At 38.2% G+C, this 25,715-nt stretch overlaps 1 protein-coding gene across 1 annotated transcript in view; it reads left to right on the plus strand.

The window, feature by feature from the left end:
* The first annotated feature begins 567 nt into the window (after positions 1-567).
* The window catches only part of LOC126456536 (odorant receptor 43a-like), a 177,533-nt gene continuing 152,385 nt past the window's right edge, over positions 568-25,715 (plus strand). The window contains exon 1 of the mRNA XM_050092319.1: positions 568-711. Within this exon, the coding sequence (XP_049948276.1) occupies positions 568-711 (144 nt within the window). The remainder of the gene's footprint in view (positions 712-25,715) is intronic.

Here is a 25,715-nt window from a genome sequence, read left to right on the forward strand (position 1 = left end):
CAGACTACCCGCGAACTTACGCGAAAAATTGGTAACCATACCGGAGAACGACCTTGAATACTTTCTTTCCGTGCTTGACTGAATTGATCTAATATACGAAGAAGAGCCGAGCACAAGTAATCGGAATGAACATTCCGGAACCAATCAAAACAACGGTAACGGATATCATTTTAATGGCAGTGCACAAAAGCCACACAGTTGGCATCCGTATGCGACAAGGCCAAATAATGGAAACTGGAATTACGGAAATCGGAGGGATTCGGCGCCACAGAGACGTGAAGACCGAAGATATGATACAGATTACGGTCCACGCCGGTATGGAAATGATATAAATCACGTGAACGATTGGTCAGGCCCGCGTGATGAAAGGCGGCACACAAATGAAAATTACAATAGTTACAGTAATAGAAATGACAGACCAAGCAGGAATAGCGACGGCCGGTCGCAAGAAAATGTTGCACACAGCGGTCCGGAAACTAATTGGCGATAGAATAACCACTCAGTACACTTTGTAGAGGTAACTGAAGCAACGCCATTGTCTCCCCCGGTAAACAACAATCGGTCGCAATGAGCCCCCACCGGCCGACCGATTTGACAACAGGGGGCACAAACAAGCACACATTACATCTTAAACAATTATTTTTAAGATATGATCAGGATGCTGCCGTAGAAGATGATCTATGTGAAGAAGAGATGAAAGCACCGGACAAGGTAAGTGACCTCGTGCAGGCTGTAATAACAGCAAAGATAGGAACTATAATTACCAACATAATTTTAGATACAGGCGCATCTACGAATATTATTTCTAACAGTTTATTTAAAGAAGTTTCGAAAGCATTAAAAGTACCAGTGTTGCCAACGGAAGATTGTAAAATCTTGACAGCTGTAAGTAACAAGTCAAAAAGTATTAAGTGGCAGACGCAAATACCTGTAACCATTAGCGATGTCACGATAAACTGTACATTCTTAATCGTTGAGAAATTAATCGTCAACTGTATTTTAGGTATGGAAGTTTTCCGGTAGCATAAAGTAAACATCGACATAGGCAGTGGAGTTTGCTATTTCCGAGTGAGCAGTCGTAGTGTGAAGGTCAATCTTGTAAAGTCAACAATGGAGCGTAATGGCCAATTACAGAAACAAGCTGAAGTAAAATTAGTTTACCCACAAGTGTTATTGATAGATATTCCTTACCCCGAACAATTAGACACGGAAATAATTAACGAACAGGCCGCCCACGAGAAGGTAGGAAAATCCACTTGTCTTTCAAAAACTCAACAAGATGAACTAGCAGATCTTATTTATGAATACCGAGACATTTTTTGAAAACAGCTGACAGTAATAAAAAATTATGAATACAAAATGGAAGTCTACCCACATAAAACGTACTGCCATAAATCGTATGCGATACCATGGGCAAAGAAGGAAGCGGTTCGCAAAGAAATAGAATGGTTCTGTGGAAGGTGATAGAACCTTCGCATTCACCGTACTCCCATCCTAGCTGTCAGCAAACCTGACGGGTCAGTCAGATTAGTACTTGATGCGCGGGAAATTAATAAGATCATCGTACCAATACGCACTAGGCCGGAGAACTTAGATGAGCAATTGCTTAAATTTCATGGAGTGAAGTATTTAACATCCGTTGACATGAAGGCTTCGTATTGGCAAATAGCCCTACATAGGGATAGCAGAAAATATACTGCGTTCATTCATGCTGGCAGAAGCTATCAATTCCAAGTACTGCCATTTGGACTCAACGTGAGTGCTGGGGTGTTTATAGAGGCTTTAGACAGAGTATTGGGTCCAGAACTGATTAGCAAAGTGACGTTGTATGTAGACGATTTCTTGATAGCCACGGAGACCTGGCAAGAGCATGTAGAATTGGTACACAAAGTGTTCCAAAAATTACGAGAATATGACGTCACAGCAAATTTTAATAAGTCCGAATTCGGAAGGGATCGAATAAAATTTTTAGGCCACATTATTTCAGCAGGCGGAATTTTACCAGATCCAAGAAAGCTTGATGCCATAAAATATTTCCCCTCACCACAAACACGTAAACAATTGAAAGCTTTTCTGGGGGTCACGTCATTTTTTCGAAAATTCGTGCCCAAACAGTTACTGAATAGTGATTCCCTACTCAACCTTTTAAGGAAAAATCACACATGGTTGTGGACAGAAAAATGTGAGGAAGATTTCGTAAAAATCAGACAGGCACTCATAAACGCACCCATTTTGAAGCATCCTAACATGAACTACAACTTTTGTTTGAGCACGGACGCCTTATGTCAGGGATTAGGCTCTTGTCTGTTCCAATTAGTAAATGATAATGGAGAACAGAAAGTAAACATAATTAGTTTTGCCAGTAGAACGTTAACGGAATGTGAAAGAACCTACTCGGCAACTGAACTTGAAGCGTTAGCTGTAGTGTGGGCTTTCCGCAAGTTCCAATACTATCTCTGGGGAAGGCATACACGAGTGTTTTGTGACCATCAAGCATTATCGTTTTTACTCACATGTAAATTGCTGCACAAACGGATTGCACGTTGGTGTTTATTCCTCCAGGAATTTGATTTCGAGATAGTTCATATCAAGGGTGAACAGAATGTAATTGCCGACGCATTATCGCGTTTGCCACAAGGCTTGAGCGAGTTCAATGAATTGATCGAACAGACTTCCGATTTTAGAGTTTTTCTGATGCATGATGGCACATTTCAACCACATTACAGAAAGGTGTGTAAAGACATGAGCAAACTACAAAAGGAAGACAATAGATGGAGACAAGTTATGCAAAAACTGCAGGCAGATGACAATAGTACACTGAAACAATATTACACACTGTCAAACGATGTTCTTTTCTACAGGCGCAATCCACAATCCAACACCTGGTGTGTCTGCATCCCGGAAGAATACATAGACAATTTGATAAGACACACACATAGAGTATGGGGACACTATGGGGTATCAAAATGTACAGCGAAAATATCAACGTATTGTTACTTCCCGAACCTCAGACGCAGGATTGAACAAATAATAAAAAAGTGTACAATATGTCAGAAGGTTAAACATCTTAATAGATCTTGTTTGGACGTATTAGATCCTATCATTCCAAGTAGACCAAGAGAACTAGTTTCCGTGGACGCAGCAGGACCATATCCACGAGCTAGGGGAGGAGTTAGATACGTGATCGCATTTTATGATGTCTTCACAAAGTACTTAAAAATGTATGCTATAAAAGCAGTACTGTCGGGAGCAATAATCAAACGCATGATAGAAGACTACATACCACTAGTGGGAAAACCGAAAATTATATTAACTGATAATGCAACAAACTTCACTAGTAATAAATGGAAAACATTTCTCGAATCTCAAAACATAAAACATATTGGTATCCAAATTTCACCCAGAATCGAGCCCGACTGAGAGAAATTTTAAAGAATTTAATCGCTTTATAAGAACTTATATACCAACTAAACAGACAAAATGGGTAGAATACATAGCTCCATTTCAGCATATTTTAAATAATTTAATTCATACTTCAACAGGCTTTACACCTACAGAGTTAATGTTTCAAGGCACAGAACTTGTCGAATGGGCTAAACCTTTACCTAAATTAGCCACAAAGCAAATAACACTAGATGAAAAGGTACGTCAAGCATTACTACAGATGGAAGAACAAGCAGAAATAAGGAGAAAGCAGTTCAACAAAAAGATAAGAAACGTTACAGAATTTAACATTGGACAGGAAGTACTATTACGTACCCACACAAAATCCTCTAAAATTAAGGGATTAAACAAAAAGTGGCAGTTGTTGTATGATGGCCCTTTCATTATAATAGACAAACCCCACCCAGGATGTTATCTGTTAGGTAACACACGAACGGGCAAGGTGAAGGGGTTATACCCCCACAAGGATATCAAGGAATTTTTTCATTAAAGGTTATATGTTATTTTAGCAAAATTGAAATTATACAACATTGGATCACATAGTAAAATTGCTGTCATTAACCTAAGAAACTTGCGAACACAAAAAAAAAGACTGTAAATCCGGTGTTCGTAGTTTAAGAAGTACATTGAAAAAGTCAGTCAGTTAGTGAAAAACATGCATTAAACTAGAAATCATAACTGAAGTTTCAAGTAAACATCGAAACTAGTAACCAACTGGGGGCATATGCCAGCTTTAAAACGCATAGTTAACCACACCTAATGAAACATGTGTTACTGTGAGTCTTAACACTATAAAATAAACCACACGGTACTTTTGTAGTCTAACTCAGTTATTTAAGAGAGAGGAACAAAGACAAATTAACGCGAAGCCCAGAGTTTGTTTGCTTGAGACGAGCAGCAAGCCACGCGTCGAAGTTGCAATCCAACGCTCAGCTGATGATCACGCGATAGCTGCATGGCAAGATGAGGTCACTGGCCGCGCTGTAGGCAGCAAGCCGGGGAGAAATCTTCCCCCTTCCCTGTCCGATCAGCTGAGTGTATACAAAGAGCGAAGGCGCATGCGCGGTAGAGTCCAGGCGACACGTGACTCGTATAACATGATGGCGGCTATCACGAATAATGTTCACCAACAATACAGAGTTTTCCCCGCGCGTACAATCCAGTCGTGGTACGTAAGCGCGCATGCGCGGAACGTTTAAAAGTTTTGAGACCACGCTTATTATGAGACACAGTGACGAAAGTCATTCAAAAGCAAGAAAGAAAGGGGTACACAAGTCTTGTAAATAGTAGCTTAGAAAATTTAATTATAAGCTGGTACTACGTACTAAAAGTGAACATACAAGTACATACTGGTCATGGACGGTATTGTAATATTATATTATATTGAGTAAAGTCTTAGCTTGTACGAAAGGACAAAGAAAATAGCACAATAGAAAAAAATGCAGATATATAACCGGAAGTAAGGCTATGTACACGAGAACAACACACAATTACATATAGGTAAAAAGCAGCAAAGAGGAAAGAAAAGAGATAACGCATACATTTACATTACACAGTAGCGTGCGATTTTCAGAATGAACAACAAGGCAAACGCATTAATTTTTGTGACTAAGGAAAAGAATGACACAAGCTTTAAAATAGGAAAATAATAAACAGATCTATGCAGCGTGAGTAATGACCTGAATCGCTCTCAAAACAAATACCTAGGGTTTATAGAGAGAGGGACACACATTAACGTTAGGAAACACCTGAAGCACTCAGCAAACAACTTTGTAGAATATATAAGCTATACACGAGGGTACATGTACGAAAGCTAAAGTGTAAAGGAGGAAAATAGGGAATGATTGCGCATTAATGGACCGTAAGGCAGTTATGTATCTAAGAAGAAATATTTATATGTAAGTATTATTAGTATAAGGGACGATGCTCGGCACACCCTGAATTATTTTGGAATATTGAAGGAATGGTGCAGGGTACCGAAAAAGGGCCCCACCAGCAAAGTGTATATTATAGTGGTAGATATTTTTTTGTGTATACACGTATGTATGAATGTGTGAAAGGCGAGAGAAGCTCTGTACATGTACGGAACTTAAACAACGTAGAAGTGTATAAGGAAAATTAAACTGTAAGACAACCTCGTATAAACAGGTATACCTAACGTCAAGAAACAACTTAATTAAAACCGTAAGACTCTATGAGTTTACGAGAAAATACGAAAAACCTGATACACAGTGCAACATTAGCGATGCTTCACTCATGTATGCAGAAGGAAGGTATGAATTACTTGACACACTTGAAACATGAAATGATAAATCATGTCAAAATTATATCTTTCATACATATCACGATTTACAGTCACAAAGAATGAAAATGATATCGCCGCTATACGAGAAACAGGTAAGTAGTGTGATCGACGACCTGTAAGCAAAGGAATCGTCTATAAAATGAATTATGAACAAAAACGTCATACAGAATTTCATGCTGCACTGAAGCTATGAAAGTCTGATTATTCGTGTACATAGATTTTCATGACAACCGATGCATTAAAATGTCTGTATTTTTTCTCCCATGATAACACAAGACGCCTATAAGCGCACTTTAATTGAAGATGATACACGCACACCAGGGCGTGCCGCTATTATGAAACACTGTACATAGTAATAGAAGCTACACCCTGAACTTCAAGATTTTATGTTTCTATGTCCATGTTAATGTAGGAAGTTTTATTAGGGGTAATGATTTACAATCACACCAGAACGTGCTTAAGCGCAAAACACTGTACATATTAGGTTATGCTGCATATAAATGATTATTTCGTGCATTTTCAGATTTTATAGGTAAAAACCGTAGCATGCATGCAGTCGTTGCCATTACCCTAAGTAGAAGGTAGAAAATTCCGTTCCCAAGCTGCAGTGGAGCGGCTACAGGTGTATTTTCTGCATGCTGATGCATGTCGTTGCGCATGAAGAATACGTAACGAAGGTACACTTTAACTTATACTCGAGTTCAAGAAGGAAAACAAAGGACTTGTTCCTTCTAACAGATTAATGGAAAAAGGTGTGTGTGTCAGTAAAATCCAAGACGAAGAAGCCACTACGAGTGGTCAAAAAATTTTCAATTTTCGATAGTTTTTCCTGTAATTAATGTAACTAATGTATTGTATGTGTTATATGTTATTCCATTGTATGTGATGTACTTTGTATTTCATGCCAAGTCCCGTGACTTACAAATTTGTGAATATTTATGTACATTGACCAGAAGTATTGAGGGGAATGAATCTCGGTACAATAGGTAAAAGGGGTTAATGCGAAGAAAAAAGTGTAGTGAAAAGAAAGTTTCGATCGCAATACTCGCGGTCAAAGTGGTGTGTGTAGAAATTAAAATTGTGCAAGGTAGTGCTACGTTGCAAGTGTCAGCGAGCCTAAACAAGTGACATCGAAAATTGAAGCTTGTATCGTCAAACTACCCATGGCGTCACAATAGGAAAGGACAATGCCAAACAAGTTTGACATGGTACGCTTCTTACCTGGTGCCGCAACGACGGGATCGTCCTCCGCCTCGCACATAGTGTGGTGTGTTCTTCGGGGCACACATTCCAATGTATCTCGTTGTATCCAGTCTAAGTACTGGGAGGAACTTCAAAAAGCACACGCATACTGAGGTTCGGAAGTCTCGACGGTACCCGCACGTCGGTGTATATTCAGTGCATTGGCGCGCGCATTCAACCAACGTCGCCCGCTAACGGACGACCAAACAATCAGGCGCGCGTATCACCCGCCCATATTCAACACTGCGGCTAGCGAACAAAGCTCGTCGCCCCAGAATAAATACAGAAAGCAATACAAGGACTTAATTTTCACCTCTGATGAGGAAGGAAACATTTGTAAATGACGTTGTATTCATTGTATATTTTATTGTACAAACTTTACCGCATGATGTTGTTTTCTCAGCGTTAACCAAAACTTTGTATATTAGGATTAATGTTTGTAAATATTAGCATAAGTATACCAAAAAACTGACACACACTCAGTAATACCAAAGAATTCACAGTGCCATGAAAATGAGACAATAAAAATGAAGTTTGTAAATAAAAGACCCCCAAACCTATCAATTGCAAGGTCGACTACTGTATCCTGTCAACCAAATAAAATTTTCTAGTGACAGTATACAGTAGGGGGGCAGTTGTAATTACACATTCCGACGCAGAGACATACAATACCTTAAAAGCTGCGCCAAAGATTAATTTGAGAGGAATGTAGACTATAATCTTTGTAATGTTCAAATTGGATTCTCTTTTGTTTCATACTCCAAGGAGCTAAGGGACACTTTCGATTGTTGCCTTGTGGAGGATGGACGTGATTTTTGGACTGTGCGGAAAGGCAGCCATATAGTTGGTAATCATGGTTTGTGCGACGAGCACAGCAAGTCTTATTGTGTTGTGAATAAAAAATAGTGGGAAGTATCTAAGTTTTACGAGAATTATTTAAAGTGACGTAGCATTGTATTTCCTTGGGTTCCACCATCTTCGTGAAGTGAACCGATGCCGACTCAGGAAGATACACACAGTCAACAAAGAGAAGAACATCGATGGCGACTAATGAATTAATACTGTGGCAGAAGGACTAATTCTACGTCTAAGGTGAGAACTCTGATTAAATCAACAATGACGTAGAAGTCAAAATGTAATTAATCGAAATGGTAAATTATATTACAGGCATATTTCACGCACCACTGAATTTGTCCGCATTCAAGCTGGTCAATACAGTCCGTAAAAAAGTCCTTCAAAAATTCTAAAGTTACAGTTCCATGTCCGTAATTTTCCCCTTTTCAAAAAACCAATAAATTTAATTTTTTTTATTAATTTCGCCACAGGTCCCAAGAGATCAACTGCAGCAAATTCTTTTAATTTAGAAGGAATGATAGAAAACAACGGAGCATGATGTGAGATAGTAGATGGTTTCGCCTTTTGACAAAGTTTACAAATAGACAAGACTCTTCGAATTCTCTTTTCCATATTGTTAAAATAACAAGTCGTTCGAAGAATATGATAACATTTTCGTGAACCAAAATGTGCGTAGCTGAAATGAATGTACCAAATGAGCTTATTAACAAAATCGTCTGGAATGCAAAGTACCCATAGCTTGTCATCAACAGTGCAGCGTTTGAAGAGTATGTTGTTTCTAACCAGATAATAATGCCGAATCTGAGTGTGCGTCTTTTCATGCCATTTACTTACGATGTCTTTCCAAATCAGATCTTTATCTTGCTCATGAGCAATGTCCTTTAAAGATGTGGTGATGAAGCTTTCAAAGGGGACTTTCTGAATGTAAAGAATACTAAATTTTTCTCGAGGTTGCCTTCTGTGTTACTTTTCTCAAGCCCCGCTGGTGCGCGTGACAGTGCGTCCGCAACAATGTTCTCCTAGCCGGGAATGTAGACTATTGTGAAGTGGAATTCTTGCAGAAACAATGCCCAACCTTTTAACCTGTCATGATTTAATTTTGAAGACATAAGAAATTGTAATGCACGATGATCACTGTATACTTTTACGTGCGTGCCAGAAAGAAAGAAACGGAATTTGTTAAATGCCCAAACGATAGATAAAGCTTCTAATTCAGTAACGGAATAATTTTTTTCAGATTTTGTTAGCAATCGGCTAGCAAAAGCAATGGTTTTCTGAACAGTAGTGTCATTTTCTATGGCTTCTTGAAATAAATGGGCACCAAGACCGACTTTAGAAGAACCCGTGCTAAGGCAGAAATCTTGCGACAGATCTGGATGAGCTAGTATTGGCGCGTTAAGTAGCGATTCTTTCAAAGAATTGAATTCCAACTGTGCTTGTTCGTCCCAGTTCCAAATAGTATTTTTTCCAGTGAGAGAACAAAGTTTAGGTGTAACTAGAATTTGCATATTCAGAAAACGACGGTAAAAATTTACGAGACCTAGAAAACTGCGGACTTGTTTTTTTGTGGATGGAATTGGAATGGCTCTGATTGCTTCTAACTTTTCAGGATCCGGCTGAATGCCTTCAGAAGAAATAATATGTCCCAAAAACCTCACCTTTGACCTACCGAAATCAGACTTTTCCAAATTAATTGTAATTCCAGAGTCTGCAAAATTACGTAACAAACTGTTGAGGATGCAATTATGTTGTTCCCATGAGGCTTCTGCTATCAGAATATCATCCACATATAAGGTGATGTGACGTTTTAAGAACTCAGGTAATATGGAATTTAACCCGCGAATGAATGCTGCCGAAGAAATGTTCAAACCAAAAGGAAGTTTCCGAAATTTATAACAATCGCCGAAACAAAGAAAAGCTGTGTATTTTCTACATTCTGGATGAAGTTCGATCTGATAAAAGCTGGACCTGAGATCAATAGAAGACAACACTTTTACACCATTGAAATTTTGAAGAAGTTCTTCCATCGTTTGCGGCCTGTCTGTTTCAGGAATAATGATAGTATTGATTTGTCTCGAATCTAAGACAAGTCTGATCGATCCATTTTTCTTCTCAACAACATGTAATGGATTGTTGTATGAGCTTACTGCAGGCTCAATAATGCCCTCATCAACCACAGATTGTATTTCTGTTCTAACACGGTCCCTATAATGTGCTGGAATTATGTATGGTCCAACACAAAATTTAGTATGCTCACGAACACGAAATTGGTATTGAAATCCTTTGATTGCTCCTGTTTTGTGAGTAAAAACTGTGTAATGTGCTTTTAAAATCTCAAAAAGGTCCTGCCTATCAGTGTCATTACAATTCTCAGTTGTTTGAATTTTATTCTGAATTAACTCATTAGTATCAAATGCGCCGTCGATATCATCCCTGTCAGTACTGCAGAGTGATTGTTAGTGTCAAGTTCCGTCGAAAATTCCAAACTGTTGTCTAACAGGAGGTAAAGCCGATTAATTTTTTCGTTATGGTTTGAGAGCCAATCTTCGAGTTTCAAAGCTATTGACTTACCTTCTTTCTCTAAACTTATTTCTGCATCGTGAAAGTTTAACATTGCTTTGTATTCATTCAAAAAGTCTACTCCCAATATAATTTCCGTCGACAATAATGGAACAATAAGAAAGTTCATAGAGAAGCTGTGGCTTTGGCAAAAGAATTCTAAGTTGGTTTGTTGGCATACATCTACACTTTTTCCAAAGATGGAACCTTGTAATTTAATCTTACGTAACGGGAGTGTGGGGCAATCGTTCGATTTGTTGCATTTGCTAAAGGCTGTTTCACTAATTACTGAAATGTGACTGCCAGAGTCAAATACTGCGTAAATTTTACGTTATTTACTGTAATGTGAATCACAGGATATGCAATGTTGTTATGTTTTACGTCGTGTTCCTGGAGTAAGATGTCCCTAATGTCTTCCATTTTTATGTAATTACTAGCCACGGCAGCTGCGTCGTCAGTTTCAGAAGTACGTTTTGCGGCTGCCAGCGGTGTGAGTCATTGCCTGTTGTCTCTTTGTTGGGGCGCATCGTTATTGGGATTTGGAGACCTAACTTCTACAAATTCACCTTGTCGAGAGGGCCCTGCCCTGTTTGAATCCCGCCAGTTCTGATGCAATTCAGGTCTGTCGTTACAATCATATTGTCTGTCGTCATGTCGGTAGATACCATAGTTTCTTTCTTGTCGGTCACGTGGTGGAGAATATCTCCCTGAATCGTAACTGCACGCTGGACCGTTGCGTCTAAAGTTATTCTGTCTCCCTTGATAATAATTATTTTGGTTCCCATATTGTCTGTTTCTCTGAGTGTCTCTGTGATAGTCACTACCATGGAGAGGTGATCTTTCCCTGTAATTATTACTACTCTGCCAACGGTTGTCATACGGGTGGTGTCTGTTTTGGTCACGATTTGTGTTTTGAGAATAGCCTTGTCGTGTCCAGTTATTATTTCTTTCATCGCGGAATTGCGATGGATGTGACCTGTAATTGTTGTGTTCCTGTTTACGCATTCCGCGATTGTCAGTGTCAATTTCTAATTCTTATAAGAGTACCTGAAAAGCTTCAATGTCGTCTTTGCAACGTCCTGCCAAAATAATATGTCGTAAATGTTCAGGTAATTTCATTAAGCAAATGCGGATGAGTTCTGAGGGGCTGTATGGGTTTGACAGGTACTGATTCTTGTGCAACACGTCTTCAAAATATTTCACATGACTGGAGAATTCAGATTGTTCGAAATGTTTCATCATTATGATGCTATGTTTTACTTGGTTTTGTGTAGCTTGAGACCAATATGCTGAGAGGAAGGCATGATAAAATTCTCCTTCACTGTGACAATCGTGAATGACCGATCGCATTCTTACAGCTGGTTCATTCTCTAAGTAGCCACACATAAATTCTAATCTGAGCTGCAATGACCAGTTGGGAGGAAAACAATGAGAGAATTGATGAAGCCATGCTCTTGGATGAATGTCGTTGCCAGAATTCTTAAATGTTTTGAATTTACGTGTAGTAATGAACAGCTTATAGTCAAAATCATCCTGTCGGCGAGTCGCACATCGCACATTGTTACTTCGTTTTGGCGGTTCCATATCAAAATTCAGTGCGCCTTGCCAATTTCTTTCATAATTTCCGAAGTGTCCTGTGTTATTATTTTGTGGTTGTTCCGTATTTCTATGTTCTTCTTCCCGTACTGGAGCGCGAGTGTCCTCTGAAATATGTAATTCTTGTGTTACTTGTGCCAACTGATCTTGTACTTCCCGGATTTCTCTTTTGTACTGTGTATTGATTTGATTTTGATTTTGTTTGAATTTTCTAATTTGTTCATACTCTTCAGTGTCAGTGAAGCTACAGGTCTTGTGTCATTCAGATCATCATCTACCTTTGTAGATAAGTTAGTGAACTGATCTGAAAGTTCGGCTACTTTATCCGATAGTGAAATTATTTCCTCTGTGTGTTTTTCTGAACCAAGTTTCAGAGTGTCCATTTGTGTTGAAATCGTATCTACTGTGTCCTTCAAGTTTTCCTGAGTTTTTGTCAGTTGCGTAACCGAATCGGTAGATGCAACTGAGTCAATTTTAGCTTGCAAAGGTCTCATGATTTTCATGAACAATAGTTTGCAGTTCTTTTATGGCTGCTTCGTGATTCTGTAATGCATTTTCATGCCGCGAAAAAATAGGTTGAAAATGCTCACAAATTTGTGTTTTTACGTCATTACACACTTTTTGACATTTCGATTCAATGTTATGTAACTCAGTGGTTAAATCTTCACGTGTTTGTTCAAGCGTGGTGTCTAACTTCCGAAGATTTTGTTCCATTGTGTCTAACTTTTGAAGCTTTTGCTGTGTTTGTCTCTGGTGTTGTTCCATTGTGTCTAACTTTTGAAGATTTTGTTCCATTGAGTCTAACTTTTGAAGATTTTTTCTATTGTGTCTAACTTTTGAAGATTTCGTTCCATTGTGTCTAACTTTTTTAGCCTTTGTCCCATTTGTTGCATTAACTGTAATAACAATGCACTGGTGTCTGAAACATGTTCCTCAGTGCTATTCGACAGTGCATTTGAACCGGCAATATTCGCATTGTGAAAAGCAGAAAATGTGTCTTGACTTATTTGAGAAAACAGTGAGGACGCAAAACCTGAATCTACAGTATTTGCAAGATTGTGCCCTGTCATTTCGGATTCCTGAAGCGAGCTGTTGCCGACCGATCGATCGATAATGCTTCCCCGTTCACTATTTGTTTCACTGTCTACGCCATTATTTGCCGCCCGCTCCATTTCCCTATGCACAGTTACCAAATTACTACTTTGAATGTCTGTTAATTCATTACACAGTGGTGCTGATAAACTACGCTCGTCGTCACTATTATTTCTCAGTTTACTTTGGAGCCTAGTGTTACGTTTTTCACACGCCATAATTATCAGGTATTTCACACGATAACACAGAAAAGCACAATTTGAAGAGCAAAATAAGAAAACACATTAACATAGCACTGAAAATAATATCTACTTAATTGCAAGCGCAGCTGTGAAATACTTGGTGCAAATCTACATGCATGTCACAACTGTTTTACTGTACAACAATGAAAAACTACAACTACAAAGGAAATTCTCTCTATGATTACGCGCTAGCAATAAACAATAGCTACACTAATTACACAAACTACAAGAAAAAATCAGAAGATTCCAGTGAGGTATCCTCGCCTAAGGGTCGACATATGAAACGTCCCCTTAGAAAAATTTTACATGATGTGCTTCAACTGACACACAATATTTTTGGCGCAACACAATCTGACTTTCAAAAATCCCTACAAAAGAATGGCCCTGACTAACATTAACCTATACATTTCACAAATCACTTACATCACAAAAATCTTCGTTACTCGAACTACTGCAATACAGCGAGCGCCACTACTGCCAGCTAAATAAAAGATTCAAACTACGGAAGGCACTAACTACTGATAGGCATAGTTAGCAAATGAAAGATTTTAATAGAGAACAAACAATGTATTTACCTTAATAGTCATAATATATATAGCAGTTCATGACATCCATTCTTACAAATGTACTGTTTCTGATGCTCTCTAAAATCCGCCATCTCACTTCCCCACATGCACCACTGCTGGCGGCTCACCTCCAACTGCGCAACGCTACGCGCTGTTAACATTCAGCTGCCCAACACTACAATGGCAGACAACAATGCAAACTAACCACAGACTGCACACAGCACAGCCAGTGATTTTCATACAGAGCGCTATGTGGCGTTACCAATAAGAAAACCTAAACAGCCTACTTACACGGTACTACCGCTATTTCGTAGAGCAGACACTTGTGAGAGAAACGACCTATTCATTGTTTGTTTCTGTTGCATGCAAATTGTTCATTTCCAGTCATGTCTTCCTGTTCATCTTCGTCCGGTATCAACTACATGTCGCAGTAGTTTAACAGAGACGTTCAGGAACATACCATACACCATTATGGATTGCGCAGTGCAGCACTTACTTTGTCTTCGATACACTTTCTTGTGCTGTGGCTATATGTAATCAGAATATATCTGCAATATTTTTCAAGTAACGAAGTTACTAAATTATTTTTATTGTGGTGAAACAAACAAATACAATTTTGCAGCCGATGAAATCCGTGTCCTACAATTAAACTGGAATAAGATCTTTCCCTATTATCAGCAGCACCTTTATAGCAATCTGTCAAAGTACAGCTAAAGAGTGGAATGATAGTTTCCATAAGCCACAGTTACGTTTCTAAAATTCTAAACTGTATGGAAGAACTGCAAACGCCTGAGGACTGCTTCTTCTGAGTGTAATGTTAGACGGGATAGTCATGTCACTTAAGCTCTCACACGCTGTGTAGCAGAGAGTGCAATGAAATGAACTTTTGAGAAAGAGCAAATTGATTAAAAATGTGTACCTATCAGTCTATAAAGCGGATTTCTGGTTTTTACGTGTAGCGTTTCAAGAATCGATTAAGCTGTAGTGTGAAAGACGTGAGTCATCTACGGTTACTATCCTTAAGCTCGTAAAGGTCTGAAGTGGACTCGTCATTGTGGAACCAAGCTCTTGGCTGTCAGTCTCTCACTGTTATTATTTCAAGGAATATTAGGCTTGTAAGGTCGTTGTAATGTATCTGAAAAATTTCAAATTGTAAGAGAGAGAGAGAGAGAGAGAGAGAGAGAGAGAGCGAAAGAGCAGCAGATTGAAGCTTTGACTCTATTTCTGGAAATTTATCGGATTGCGGAACTGATATAACTCTATTGATAAGAAACTGAAGCACAATTTAAAGCCCGTGCACGATAGTTCACAAAAATAAGACTGAAATCGCTATATTCCCTTTTCAAATGCCGGCCTTAGTAACAATACAAAGCATTATGTTTGGTGTATGTTTCCTTCAAAATGACAACAAATAGCAATAACAATAACTAATATTAGTATTGAAATTAATCACATAAATATCGAATATTTTTCTAGGAAAGGACAAAAGAAGATGCAATAACTATAGAGGAATATCTCCCACACCCGTTGAATAGTATATTAAAAATTATACTAAACGGAAGTGAATAACTCTCGACCAACGACTAAAAAAATATCACTAGCCCTTTAGAAAATGCAAATCATGCTCAGATAAGATATTAAATTTGAAATATACAATCCCCTACAGACTATTGAACACTAAAAGAGAGTTATAATATTTGTCGATTTTAAGAAGGAATTTGACATCGTTGATGGGGAAACACTAAATAAAGTAATCCGAGAATTTTTTGTAGCCATAAATTGGAAAAACTAATGCGTGAAGCAATGAGAGACGCAGTCTCAAAAGTAAAGTTCTTGACTTAAATTTCTAAGCTCTGTAAAATAAATGCAAGTGTAAAACAAGGTGATGGCATTACTCCAGTCCTCTTGAACTGTGTTGTGGAAAAAGTAGTATGAATATGAAACGAAAAACTAAAAGAAAAGTCGATTATCATCACTTGGATGAAAAAAGCTGTGTTTTGAAGTAAACTGCCTAAATTTTATGGACGACATTTCTCTAAAAATGGGGAATCAAGCAAGTGAAGAAAACAAGTCAGTCTCTTAAAACAAATATCCGGTAGAGCAAGTCGAAGAATCTATGCAGAGAAACTAAACTTTATAACAAATATAAAAAGGCACCAACATTTTACATAAACAGAAAAGATCAAAAATTTCAAATACTTTACAACATACAACTGAAGAAAATGGGCCAGAAAAATTTACCGTAATGGAGGGATTGGTAAAATGGAACGAGCATATTGAACAACAAAAAATATTTGCGATTAAAAGTACATATCAAGCAATGGGAAAATAATGCAGACAACACAGTGCCTAAATCAGAATGGCTCTACGCAAGTGAATGCAGAGCGCTGAATTGTAAATTAGACAATCTAGAAATATTACAGAGTCGAAACGTGAGGGAAGTATTGCGTCCAATAAGAAGCACATTAGTCTGGAAATTCTGAAGCAATGGCGAAATATATCAAAATACAGATAAAATAAGGAATGGATGGCTGATGGTTTTTGCACATTTATGTAAAAGGAATCAAAAAAGGCTGACGAAAGAAATCTGCAGGTATCTCAGGAAAAAGAAGTTAGTAACGAGCTGGATCAGAGAGTTTAAAAAATTAGAAATGCATAACATTAAACCCAAAGAAGTACTAGAGAAAGGTTTCTAAACGGAAAGCTGTGAGTTCAGAAGAATTTCAGAGCAGTACGATTAAGAGAATATTTGTAAAGTAGTTTGAACAAATAAAAAGAACAGACATGACGAGAAAAGAAAAAAGTGGAGGAAAGGGAGGGAGCAAATGAGCAGGAATTAAACTGTGGAAACGGCTGTCCGTGACAATCTAAATCGGAAAGCAAAAAATATTAATGTAAACCAGAACTGCCACGTAACATTCAAACAGACATTTCAAGTTTGACATTTTTCTGTGCCTAGCGGCTTCCGGCATTTGGAACCTTATGTGCTTTAAATGACGCTAGTCAAAAGAGCCACATGGCAAAGGACCACAAAGTAAGTGTTTAACTGCTGATGTAACGTTATCTACGTAAGAGTCTTTGCGGTTCTACCACATGCCTTAGACTGAGAATATTATTCCCTGATATAAATACGTTAATAGTATATTGGCTGCAGCCCATATAATTTCACTTTTGAATTACTTTTACGAAGTTTATAATCTTCTGGTAACTATTTGAGATTTCATTAAGATATTGGTTAATACACTCAAATTGTAACACAGCGTTATTCTGTTGATTCAAAATATACTACGTGAAAATGTAGAAACTTTTTGCACTACAATTATATAGTGTAATTATGAATATAGATAAATAAACTCTACATTAATTTTACTAAGATGAAGACTGCTTAATTTTTTTCTGTTTTCGGCGTTGCTTTACAATTACAATACAATTACACTGATCCACAACCCGCCAAAGTACAAGGATGTGTCACTAAATCTATTACACAGACATTGTCCATAATCTATGGAGTGAGTATAGTCTACTGTGCTTGTTCTCAAAATCAAATGGGGCTAGTCACGTGATTTTGGGACGACGCTCCTTGTCTACAATTTGCAGTAATAGTAAACTTGAATATTACATGTATTCGCCTTGTTTTATATACGTTTTATATACGTTTCTGCACATTTGAGTTGTAGTATCAACTATGGAGCAGTATTGTCGTTGGTATCAACTATGGAGCAGTATTGTCGTTGGTATGGAAGTAAAGAGAAATATGTGAAAGGAGGACTAGTTACCTTTTACAGTTATGTGCAACAAACATATTATTTTAAATGTCATGTTGATATGAGATACTTTATATGTTGAAAAAATCAAGGCACAGTATTATAAGGTCTTGTACTATAGAGATAATTTCTGTAGAGATAAAAATGGCCATGTGTTTATGAGGCAAGTGCTAGATAAATTTGCAAGCGTGTTTGAGTAAACTGCCAGTCAGTGTACACGTATTGTGCTATGTTCATTTGCGGATAAAGTTTATACACGAGAGTCTGATTAATTTCCTCCAATTTATGTAGGTTCTCAAACCTTTGGGTATTTCTAAGTATTTCTGCATGGGATTATTTCCTATATAGTTTCACTGTAACATAATTAATTGGAACAGATTCAACAATATGAATCAGTGAAATAGAAAACCTGAAAGGATTGTTGGCTGCCACTTATTTATTACTCCAAAATTCGAGCACTGGTGCATTTTTTATATTTTGTGCGTAGTGTATATTTTTACTTTTATGATGAGAGAACGAAAAAAGGCTATAGATATTTTATTTGTCTATAAAAAGCAGAAGGGCGAATACAGAAAAACTGAAAATAGTAATAGACAAACAGGTGGTGCAAGTCGCTTGTAGTACTTGTGTAACAATTTCATAGTTCCAAATACGTTGTTTTCACGTAACACTTCGGCGCCATCCACAGTGTCATTGTAACACAATTAATTAGAACAGATACTCGTCAATATGAGTAAGCACAATAGGTCACGTAAAAATATTGTTGGCTGTCAATTTTTACCCCGTTACCGAAAAAATGTAAATAAAGTGAAATCTGAGCTATGGTACTGTGGAGAAAATTCACAATGCCATTGCTCTTCACATCTTTAACTCAACTTCAGTTTCTGGTGTCAAATTGTTAAGATGTCTGTAAAACGCATATGCCAAGTTTACGGTACTTTTGAAGGTGATCTATCTGAATCAAAAATGGTTCAAATGGCTCTGAGCACTATGGGACTCAACTGCTGAGGTCATTAGTCCCCTAGAACTTAGAACTAGTTAAACCTAACTAACCTAAGGACATCACAAACATCCATGCCCGAAGCAGGATTCGAACCTGCGACCGTAGCGGTCTTGCGGTTCCAGACTGCAGCGCCTTTAACCGCACGATCTATCTGAATCAGCGAAGCAATAGCAATCAAAATACGCTAAGACCTATATTGGCCAAAATGCACCGTATCAGAACACGTGACTGCTGCTGGAAATATTGCAGACAGAATTCTCGTTATGCGCATCAGAATGCTCTCTCCATAGATATTTATACTCTATGATATTGTCCCACGTATCCACAGATATACAGGGTGAGTCACCTAACATTACCGCTGGATATATTTCGTAAACCACATCAAATACTGACGAATCGATTCCACAGACCGAACGTGAGGAGAGGGGCTAGTGTAATTGGTTAATACAAACCATAAAAAAACGCACGGAAGTATGTTTTGTAACACAAACCTACGTTTTTTTAAAATGGAACCCCGTTAGTTTTGTTAGCTCATCTGAACATATAAACAAATACGTAATCAGTGCCGTTTGTTGCATTGTAAAATGTTAATTACATCCGGAGATATTGTAACCTAAAGTTGACGCTTGAGTACCACGTGTATCGGAGATCACTGAATTACGTAGGGATCCAAAGGGAACGGTGATGGACCTTAGGTATAGAAGAGACTGGAACAGCACATTACGTCCACATGCTAACACCTTTTTATTGGTCTTTTTCACTGACGCACATGTACATTACCATGAGGGGTGAGGTACACGTTTGACGGCCGTTTCATAGGACGTGTAGGACGCATAAATTGGCCAGCCCGTTCTCCTGATCTTACAACTCTGGACGTCTTTCTGTGGGGTAAGTTGAAGGAGAATGTGTACCGTGATGTGCCTACAACCCCAGAGGATATAAAACAACGTATTGTGGCAGCCTTCGGCGACATTACGCCAGATGTACTGCGGCGTGTACGACATTCATTACGCCAGAGATTGCAATTGTGTGCAGCAAATGATGGCCACCACATTGAACATCTATTGGCCTGACATGTCGGGACACACTCTAAACCACTCCGTAATTGAAAACGGATACCACGTGTGTACGTTTACCTCATCCCTCATGGTAATGTACATATGCGTCAGTGAAAAAGACCAATAAAAAGGTGTTAGCATGTGGACGTAATGTGCTGTTCCAATCTCTTCTGTACCTAAGGTCCATCACCGTTCCCTTTGGATCCCTACGTAATTCGGTGCTCTCCGATACACACGATCGAACAGCGGAGGAGTGGTACTCAAGCGTCAGCTTTAGGTTACGATATCTCCGGATGTAATTAACATTTTACAATGCAACAAACGGCACTGATTACGTATTTGTTTATATGTTCAGATGTGCTAACAAAACTAACGGGGTTTTATTTAAAAAAACGTAGGTTTGAGTTAAAAAACATACTTCCGTCCATTTTTTTATGGGTTGTATTAACCAGTTACACTAGCCCCTCTCCTCACGTTCGGTCTGTGGAATCGATTCGTCAGTATTTGATGTGGTTTACGTAATATATCCAGCGGTAACGTTAGGTGACTCACCCTGTATATTCCTAAACTGACAATACTTATACCATATCATTGACGTTACTGAAGCCAACACTTTATATTCTGAAGTTTAGAATCTCAGTACAGCGGCGAGCGCAAAGGAGGTGTAAACAGCTGTTTATTAACTGACAAAAAGTCCCAAGAAATGGGGACATTCTGATATAACTACGTTACCTTTACAGTTGCTACATAATGGACAATACGTGTGTCGTATTTGGCTGTTACTTTTCGAAGAGCAGACGGAACATACAAGGAAAAGACCATGTCTCAATGCGAGCATAACTAGTAACGTTTTACGTAATTTTGCTTTCGTAATGTATGTAAACCTAAATAATTACACTACAGTTAGTCTTATTTGAAACACCAGCAGTGTTTAAATAGTTTATATATATTTTTGGAGTTTAATAAATCTAGTATCAACAGACGTAGCTTAATGATGTGTTTAAACCAGTGTCGATCAACTTCGGTTTTTAGTAATATTCTTGTTATGAAATTGCCCCTTTGAGTAGAACTTGCTACTTGTCGTTGATAACAAGCGTCATTATTCATTTGAATGTTCTTACGAAAACTACAGTCTGCTTTAAAGATGTGTGCGTGTAACTTGATCTCCTCATAACAATGTATGTGCTCAACTCAACTAATACGCAACTATTTGCTCAACCGGAGAGCTTGTTTGGATCACCTCTTAAAGCTTACAATATCAGTTTGTTTCATTAAATCGTTGTAGTACCATACACAAACTTTCTGACGCCGCCTTCATTAGGGTTTAGTGAAAGATGCAGCTTTGCCACTAGAGTGATGTAGGTCTGTGCATGTATCATACAATCCCCGCATTCTTCACTTTATTTTTTTCCCGACGTATTATGTGATAGATGTGATTCCCTCAGTTACTTCAGTTAGTGCTCAGTCTCTGGCATTTAACTTGTTCTTTCAAATTCATATTTTTACAAACTGTTCACTATTAGATATTTTTCACTTTGAGTTACTCAACCTTACAGTCCAAAAAGCAGCTGTTGACTACATAAGTTCAATGATTATTTCCAACTTAATATGATAACTGTATTTACGTAAATCATTCATACAATCTTTTTTTCATGCCACAGCTTTAAAGGGAATTTCATACACTAAAAAAAAGATTATCTACATACCAAGACGGCGGATTGATGGATGTATCAGTGCTAAAGGAGAGCATTTTGAACATTTCAGTAAAGAGAGTCTCCTGTGGTATTCTGTTTCCTTCTGTTCCTGTGTTTCCCGCTATTAATGTACATCTACATCTACATAGATACTCTGCAAATAACACTTAAGTGCCTAACAGAGGGTTCATCAAACCATCTTAACAATAGTTCTCTATCATTCCACTCCCGAACAGCGCGCTGAAGAAGCGATCACCTTCATATTTCCGTGTGAGCTCTGATTTTTCTTATCTTACTATTACGATCGTCTCTCCCTATGTAGGTCGGCATCAACAAAATATTTTTGCATTCGAAGGAGAAAGTTGGCGATTGAAATTTCGTGACAAGATTCTGCCGCAACGAAAACCGCCTTTGTTTTAGTGGTGTCCATCCCAAATCCTGTAACATGCCCATGAGCCTCTCTGCTGTATTTCGCGATAATACAAAATGTGCTGCTCTTCTTTGAACTTCCTCTATGTACTTCGTTAATCCTATCTGGTTAGGATACGAGACCGCGCAGCAGTTCTCAACAGAGGACGGACTAGCGTAGTGCAGGCAGTCTCTTTAGCAGATCTGTCACATTTTCTAAGTGTTCTGCCAACAAAACCCAGTCTTTGGTTTGCCTTCACCACAACATTTTCTGTGTGTTCTTTCCAATTTAAAGTGTTCGTAATTGTAATTCCTAGGTGTTTAGTTGAATTTACGCCCTTTAGATTAGACTGATTTACCGCGTTGTCGAAGTTTAGTGGATTCCTTTTAGCACCAATGTTGATGACCTCACAGTTTTCAGCGTTTAGGGTCAACTGCCAATTTTCGTACCATTCAGATATATTTTCTAAGCCGTTCTGGAATTTGTTTCGATCTTCTGATGAGTTTATTATACGGTAAACGAGAGCATCATCTGTAAACAACCTGAGATGGCCGCTCATATTGTCTCCTAAATTGCTTATACAGATAAGAAACAGCAGTTGGCCTATAGCGGGGAACGCCTGAAATTTACTATGAAGAGTTCTATAAAATTGGTTCTGACAGACAAAGAAAGGATTTCCGGATCAATATCCGGATAATAAATTTCCTTTTTTACGTACGAGGAATGCGTCCAGCGAATTTGGCCGTAATTTTTTGCTGTACCCTTTACATATTGTACGTCACATATGACACTTGCAAACACGTTAGACGCGCGGAAATTGTATGCTTCCGATAACAACGTCGGATGGAAAAAAATAAATGTGAACCATTCCAGCTAGCAAGTTATTTAGGGATCATATACGAGAGAATGTTCCAGGTCGTTGGATGGCGTGTGGCTTGAGAACTTCGTCAGGTGTTGGGGAGATGACGCAATGTACACCGAAGCCGCCGGCTTGTACTGTGTTTTATGGAAAGTGTTACGATTTGAAAAATTCACGTCCGCAGCACACCTCCTCTTGCGACACTGGCTGCAACAAAGGACAGGGGGAGAATGATCGTTAGCGGGGGCCGGAGCTCGGTGTCGTCGGGTCCGGCCCACTGTAATCTCCCTTCGCAGTCAGCCATTATGCAAGGCCTAGGATTTTTGCGTGAGGTACAAGACTACTTTAAGGGGAGTAGCTCTTGTCATAAAAAAGAATATGACCCGAGGTTAAGTTTCATGAATATTAAATGCGTCTCCCTTTTCAGAGACAATTTTCTATCCTCAACTACATACGTAACACTGGGGAGATAAAGATGCATTTGACGTCGTATCATTTAAAGAAATTAAGTGGTACAAAAAGAAATATATTTCGGCGTAGCGGTTCTCAGGTGAAGGTCTGTCTGCTACCGCTGCAACGTCTGTTCCGCTAACCGAGCTTCCGAGCTTCCAAGTCAGCAGGACTAAACTCTACTGAGGTGGGAGTGCAGCTTGCTTGTTTATGTTACTCACTTTACTGCAGAATCTTTTCAGTGTTCCAGTGAACGCTGTTAGCGTAAATGTCTCCAGACAGTCCACTGAGGGTGCTCAAATGTGACTACAGCCACTCTGTCCGATATGAGATGGCAGCATGATAGACACATTTTATGTCAGACTCGTGGGAGAGAACTGTATGGGTTTTGACAGGACATGTTGCAGGGGAATTCTAGTCTTGAAATTCACACAACCAGGAACCACACTGCGCGTAAAAACCTGTCAGTAAGATCCTGGCAAGCATTTTATTCCTTCCTCTCTACTTCGAACGCAAATTCGTCTGAGAAAGAATAATATCCCCACACGAGTATTTTTACTGTGCTCCTTGTTCAGAAATACTTTTACCGAAATCAAAACCCACCGTGATTCTTCATTAACCACAGACGTGAAAAGGAAGCAAAACGCACAAGCATATGTTTTTTGCCTATACTGCGGATCCTACTGTGCGTAAGAACCTCTGTAATGTATTAAAAAATAAAAATAAAATCGATATTCTCATGTCGTGGTAGGTGAAACTGCATTAAAAGTTTGTTATTTCTTTTGTACTCGTCGTCAAACGAAATACGTATCGACAAAACTACATCCTTATGCAATCAGTAGCTCTTAACATTTATTAACTCTTTTCACAAACAGGACGAAGTGTCTCAAGGTCTGTCCATCTAGTTTAAGTAAGCCAAAACAACGCATTTATATTTATAGTCACAAGAGAGCGCACAAAACTTCTAGTAAAATCTCTTCCATTCCATCATTGCTGCTGATACAGCGACCAGTGTAACATGTTACGCTTGAATGAAATGCAGTGTAACAAGAAACTCCATCTCCAACACGTTTCTCACTTTCATCTTAAAACTGTTTAAAAATTGTGAAACGGAATCTCGTGGTGCAAATAGAAATCCCTATTCTCTTTGCTTACTACATCGATTTCCACTCGTCGTAGTAACGCTATGTTAATTTTGCGTTACATTGAACCAACCTGCAGCAGTCAATATCTGAGAAAGTCTTGGGTACAATTAGCAAAGAAAAAACAAAATAAATAGGAATAAGGGCCTCAGTTTCTTGACATGTGTAATTATTACGTCCCATTCGTCGGATATAACTACTTAGATTAAACTCGGAAGGCTTAATGAATAGTTTATTCATTGTTATGAAGTGTTGAGAACATCTCAATTTTCGTAAAATCAGGAAAGTCACTTCCACAAAAATTTCACCTTCTATGTCAGAACGCGCAAAATGAAGCAAATAAATCTGATTCTTGTACCCACTTTCCCTCCAATAATATTTTTAAAGAAATAACAGAACTTCTGTCTTGGAAACCTCAGATAAATTTTAGTTCAGAATACTTGAAAATGCCCAGTTTTGAAAACGGCAGCTGTTTGTTCCAACAGAAATGAAGTAATAAAATCGGTCTGAAATTATGAAAAGAATTATGTGAAAGAATGAGAAACACATTAAAAATAATACTGTTATTCAGTATGCAATCAGTAGCTCTTAACATTTATTAACTCTTTTCACAAACAGGACGAAGTGTCTCGAGGTCTGTCCATCTAGTTTAAGTAAGCCAAAACAACGCAGTTATATTTACAGTCACAAGAGAGCGCACAAAACTACTAGTAAAATCTCTTCCATTCCATCATTGCTGCTGATACAGCGACCAGTGTAAGATTTTTTAGGTAAAAATGAAGTCTTGGTTACGGAGTTTTTTATTTTAAAATTTAATTGAAATTTTAAATTAAAAACCTCTGCAACCATGACTGTATTTTTATATCACTAATCAAGTCGTTCTTCACCTTATGCAAATGCCTGAGAACTCCGCAATGCTTCGCATTTGCTAGTTAATACTGTATGGGAACTGATCTATGTCCTAATCTGGGGTATTCCTGGGAATTGTCTCAGGATGCAAATTTCGTCACCTCGATGCGACTTCGTCCACTTTGAAGGTATGGGACTGGAACTTATAACAAAGCGTATAGAATATAACTCCTTGTTTTTGTCTTTTATTTTATTTATTTTTTTTTTTCACTTCGAATCACCCATCTTTGGGGTACGTCAGATTAACCTCTTCTTAGATGCTTGTGCTCACTTTTTCTCCCAATAGTTCTTCATCCTATCTATCTATCTTTTATAATTTATAAGTTACTTTAAAATTTTTTGTTACACAATATAATTACAAAGCGTGAGAATGTACAACAGTTTTCGTTTTTGGCACAGTGTGCAGTAAGAATTTGAAGTGCTTTTACTGAACTACCAGTTCATGAAAGGGCAACATACTATTGACGACGCAAAAAATACTCTGATCGTAAATCAGTTTCAACGTCTTTGAATGTTGTTTATTGTT

This window comes from Schistocerca serialis, chromosome 1 (genome assembly GCF_023864345.2).
Source record: "Schistocerca serialis cubense isolate TAMUIC-IGC-003099 chromosome 1, iqSchSeri2.2, whole genome shotgun sequence".
In the NCBI taxonomy this organism is placed as follows: Eukaryota; Metazoa; Arthropoda; class Insecta; order Orthoptera; family Acrididae; genus Schistocerca; species Schistocerca serialis.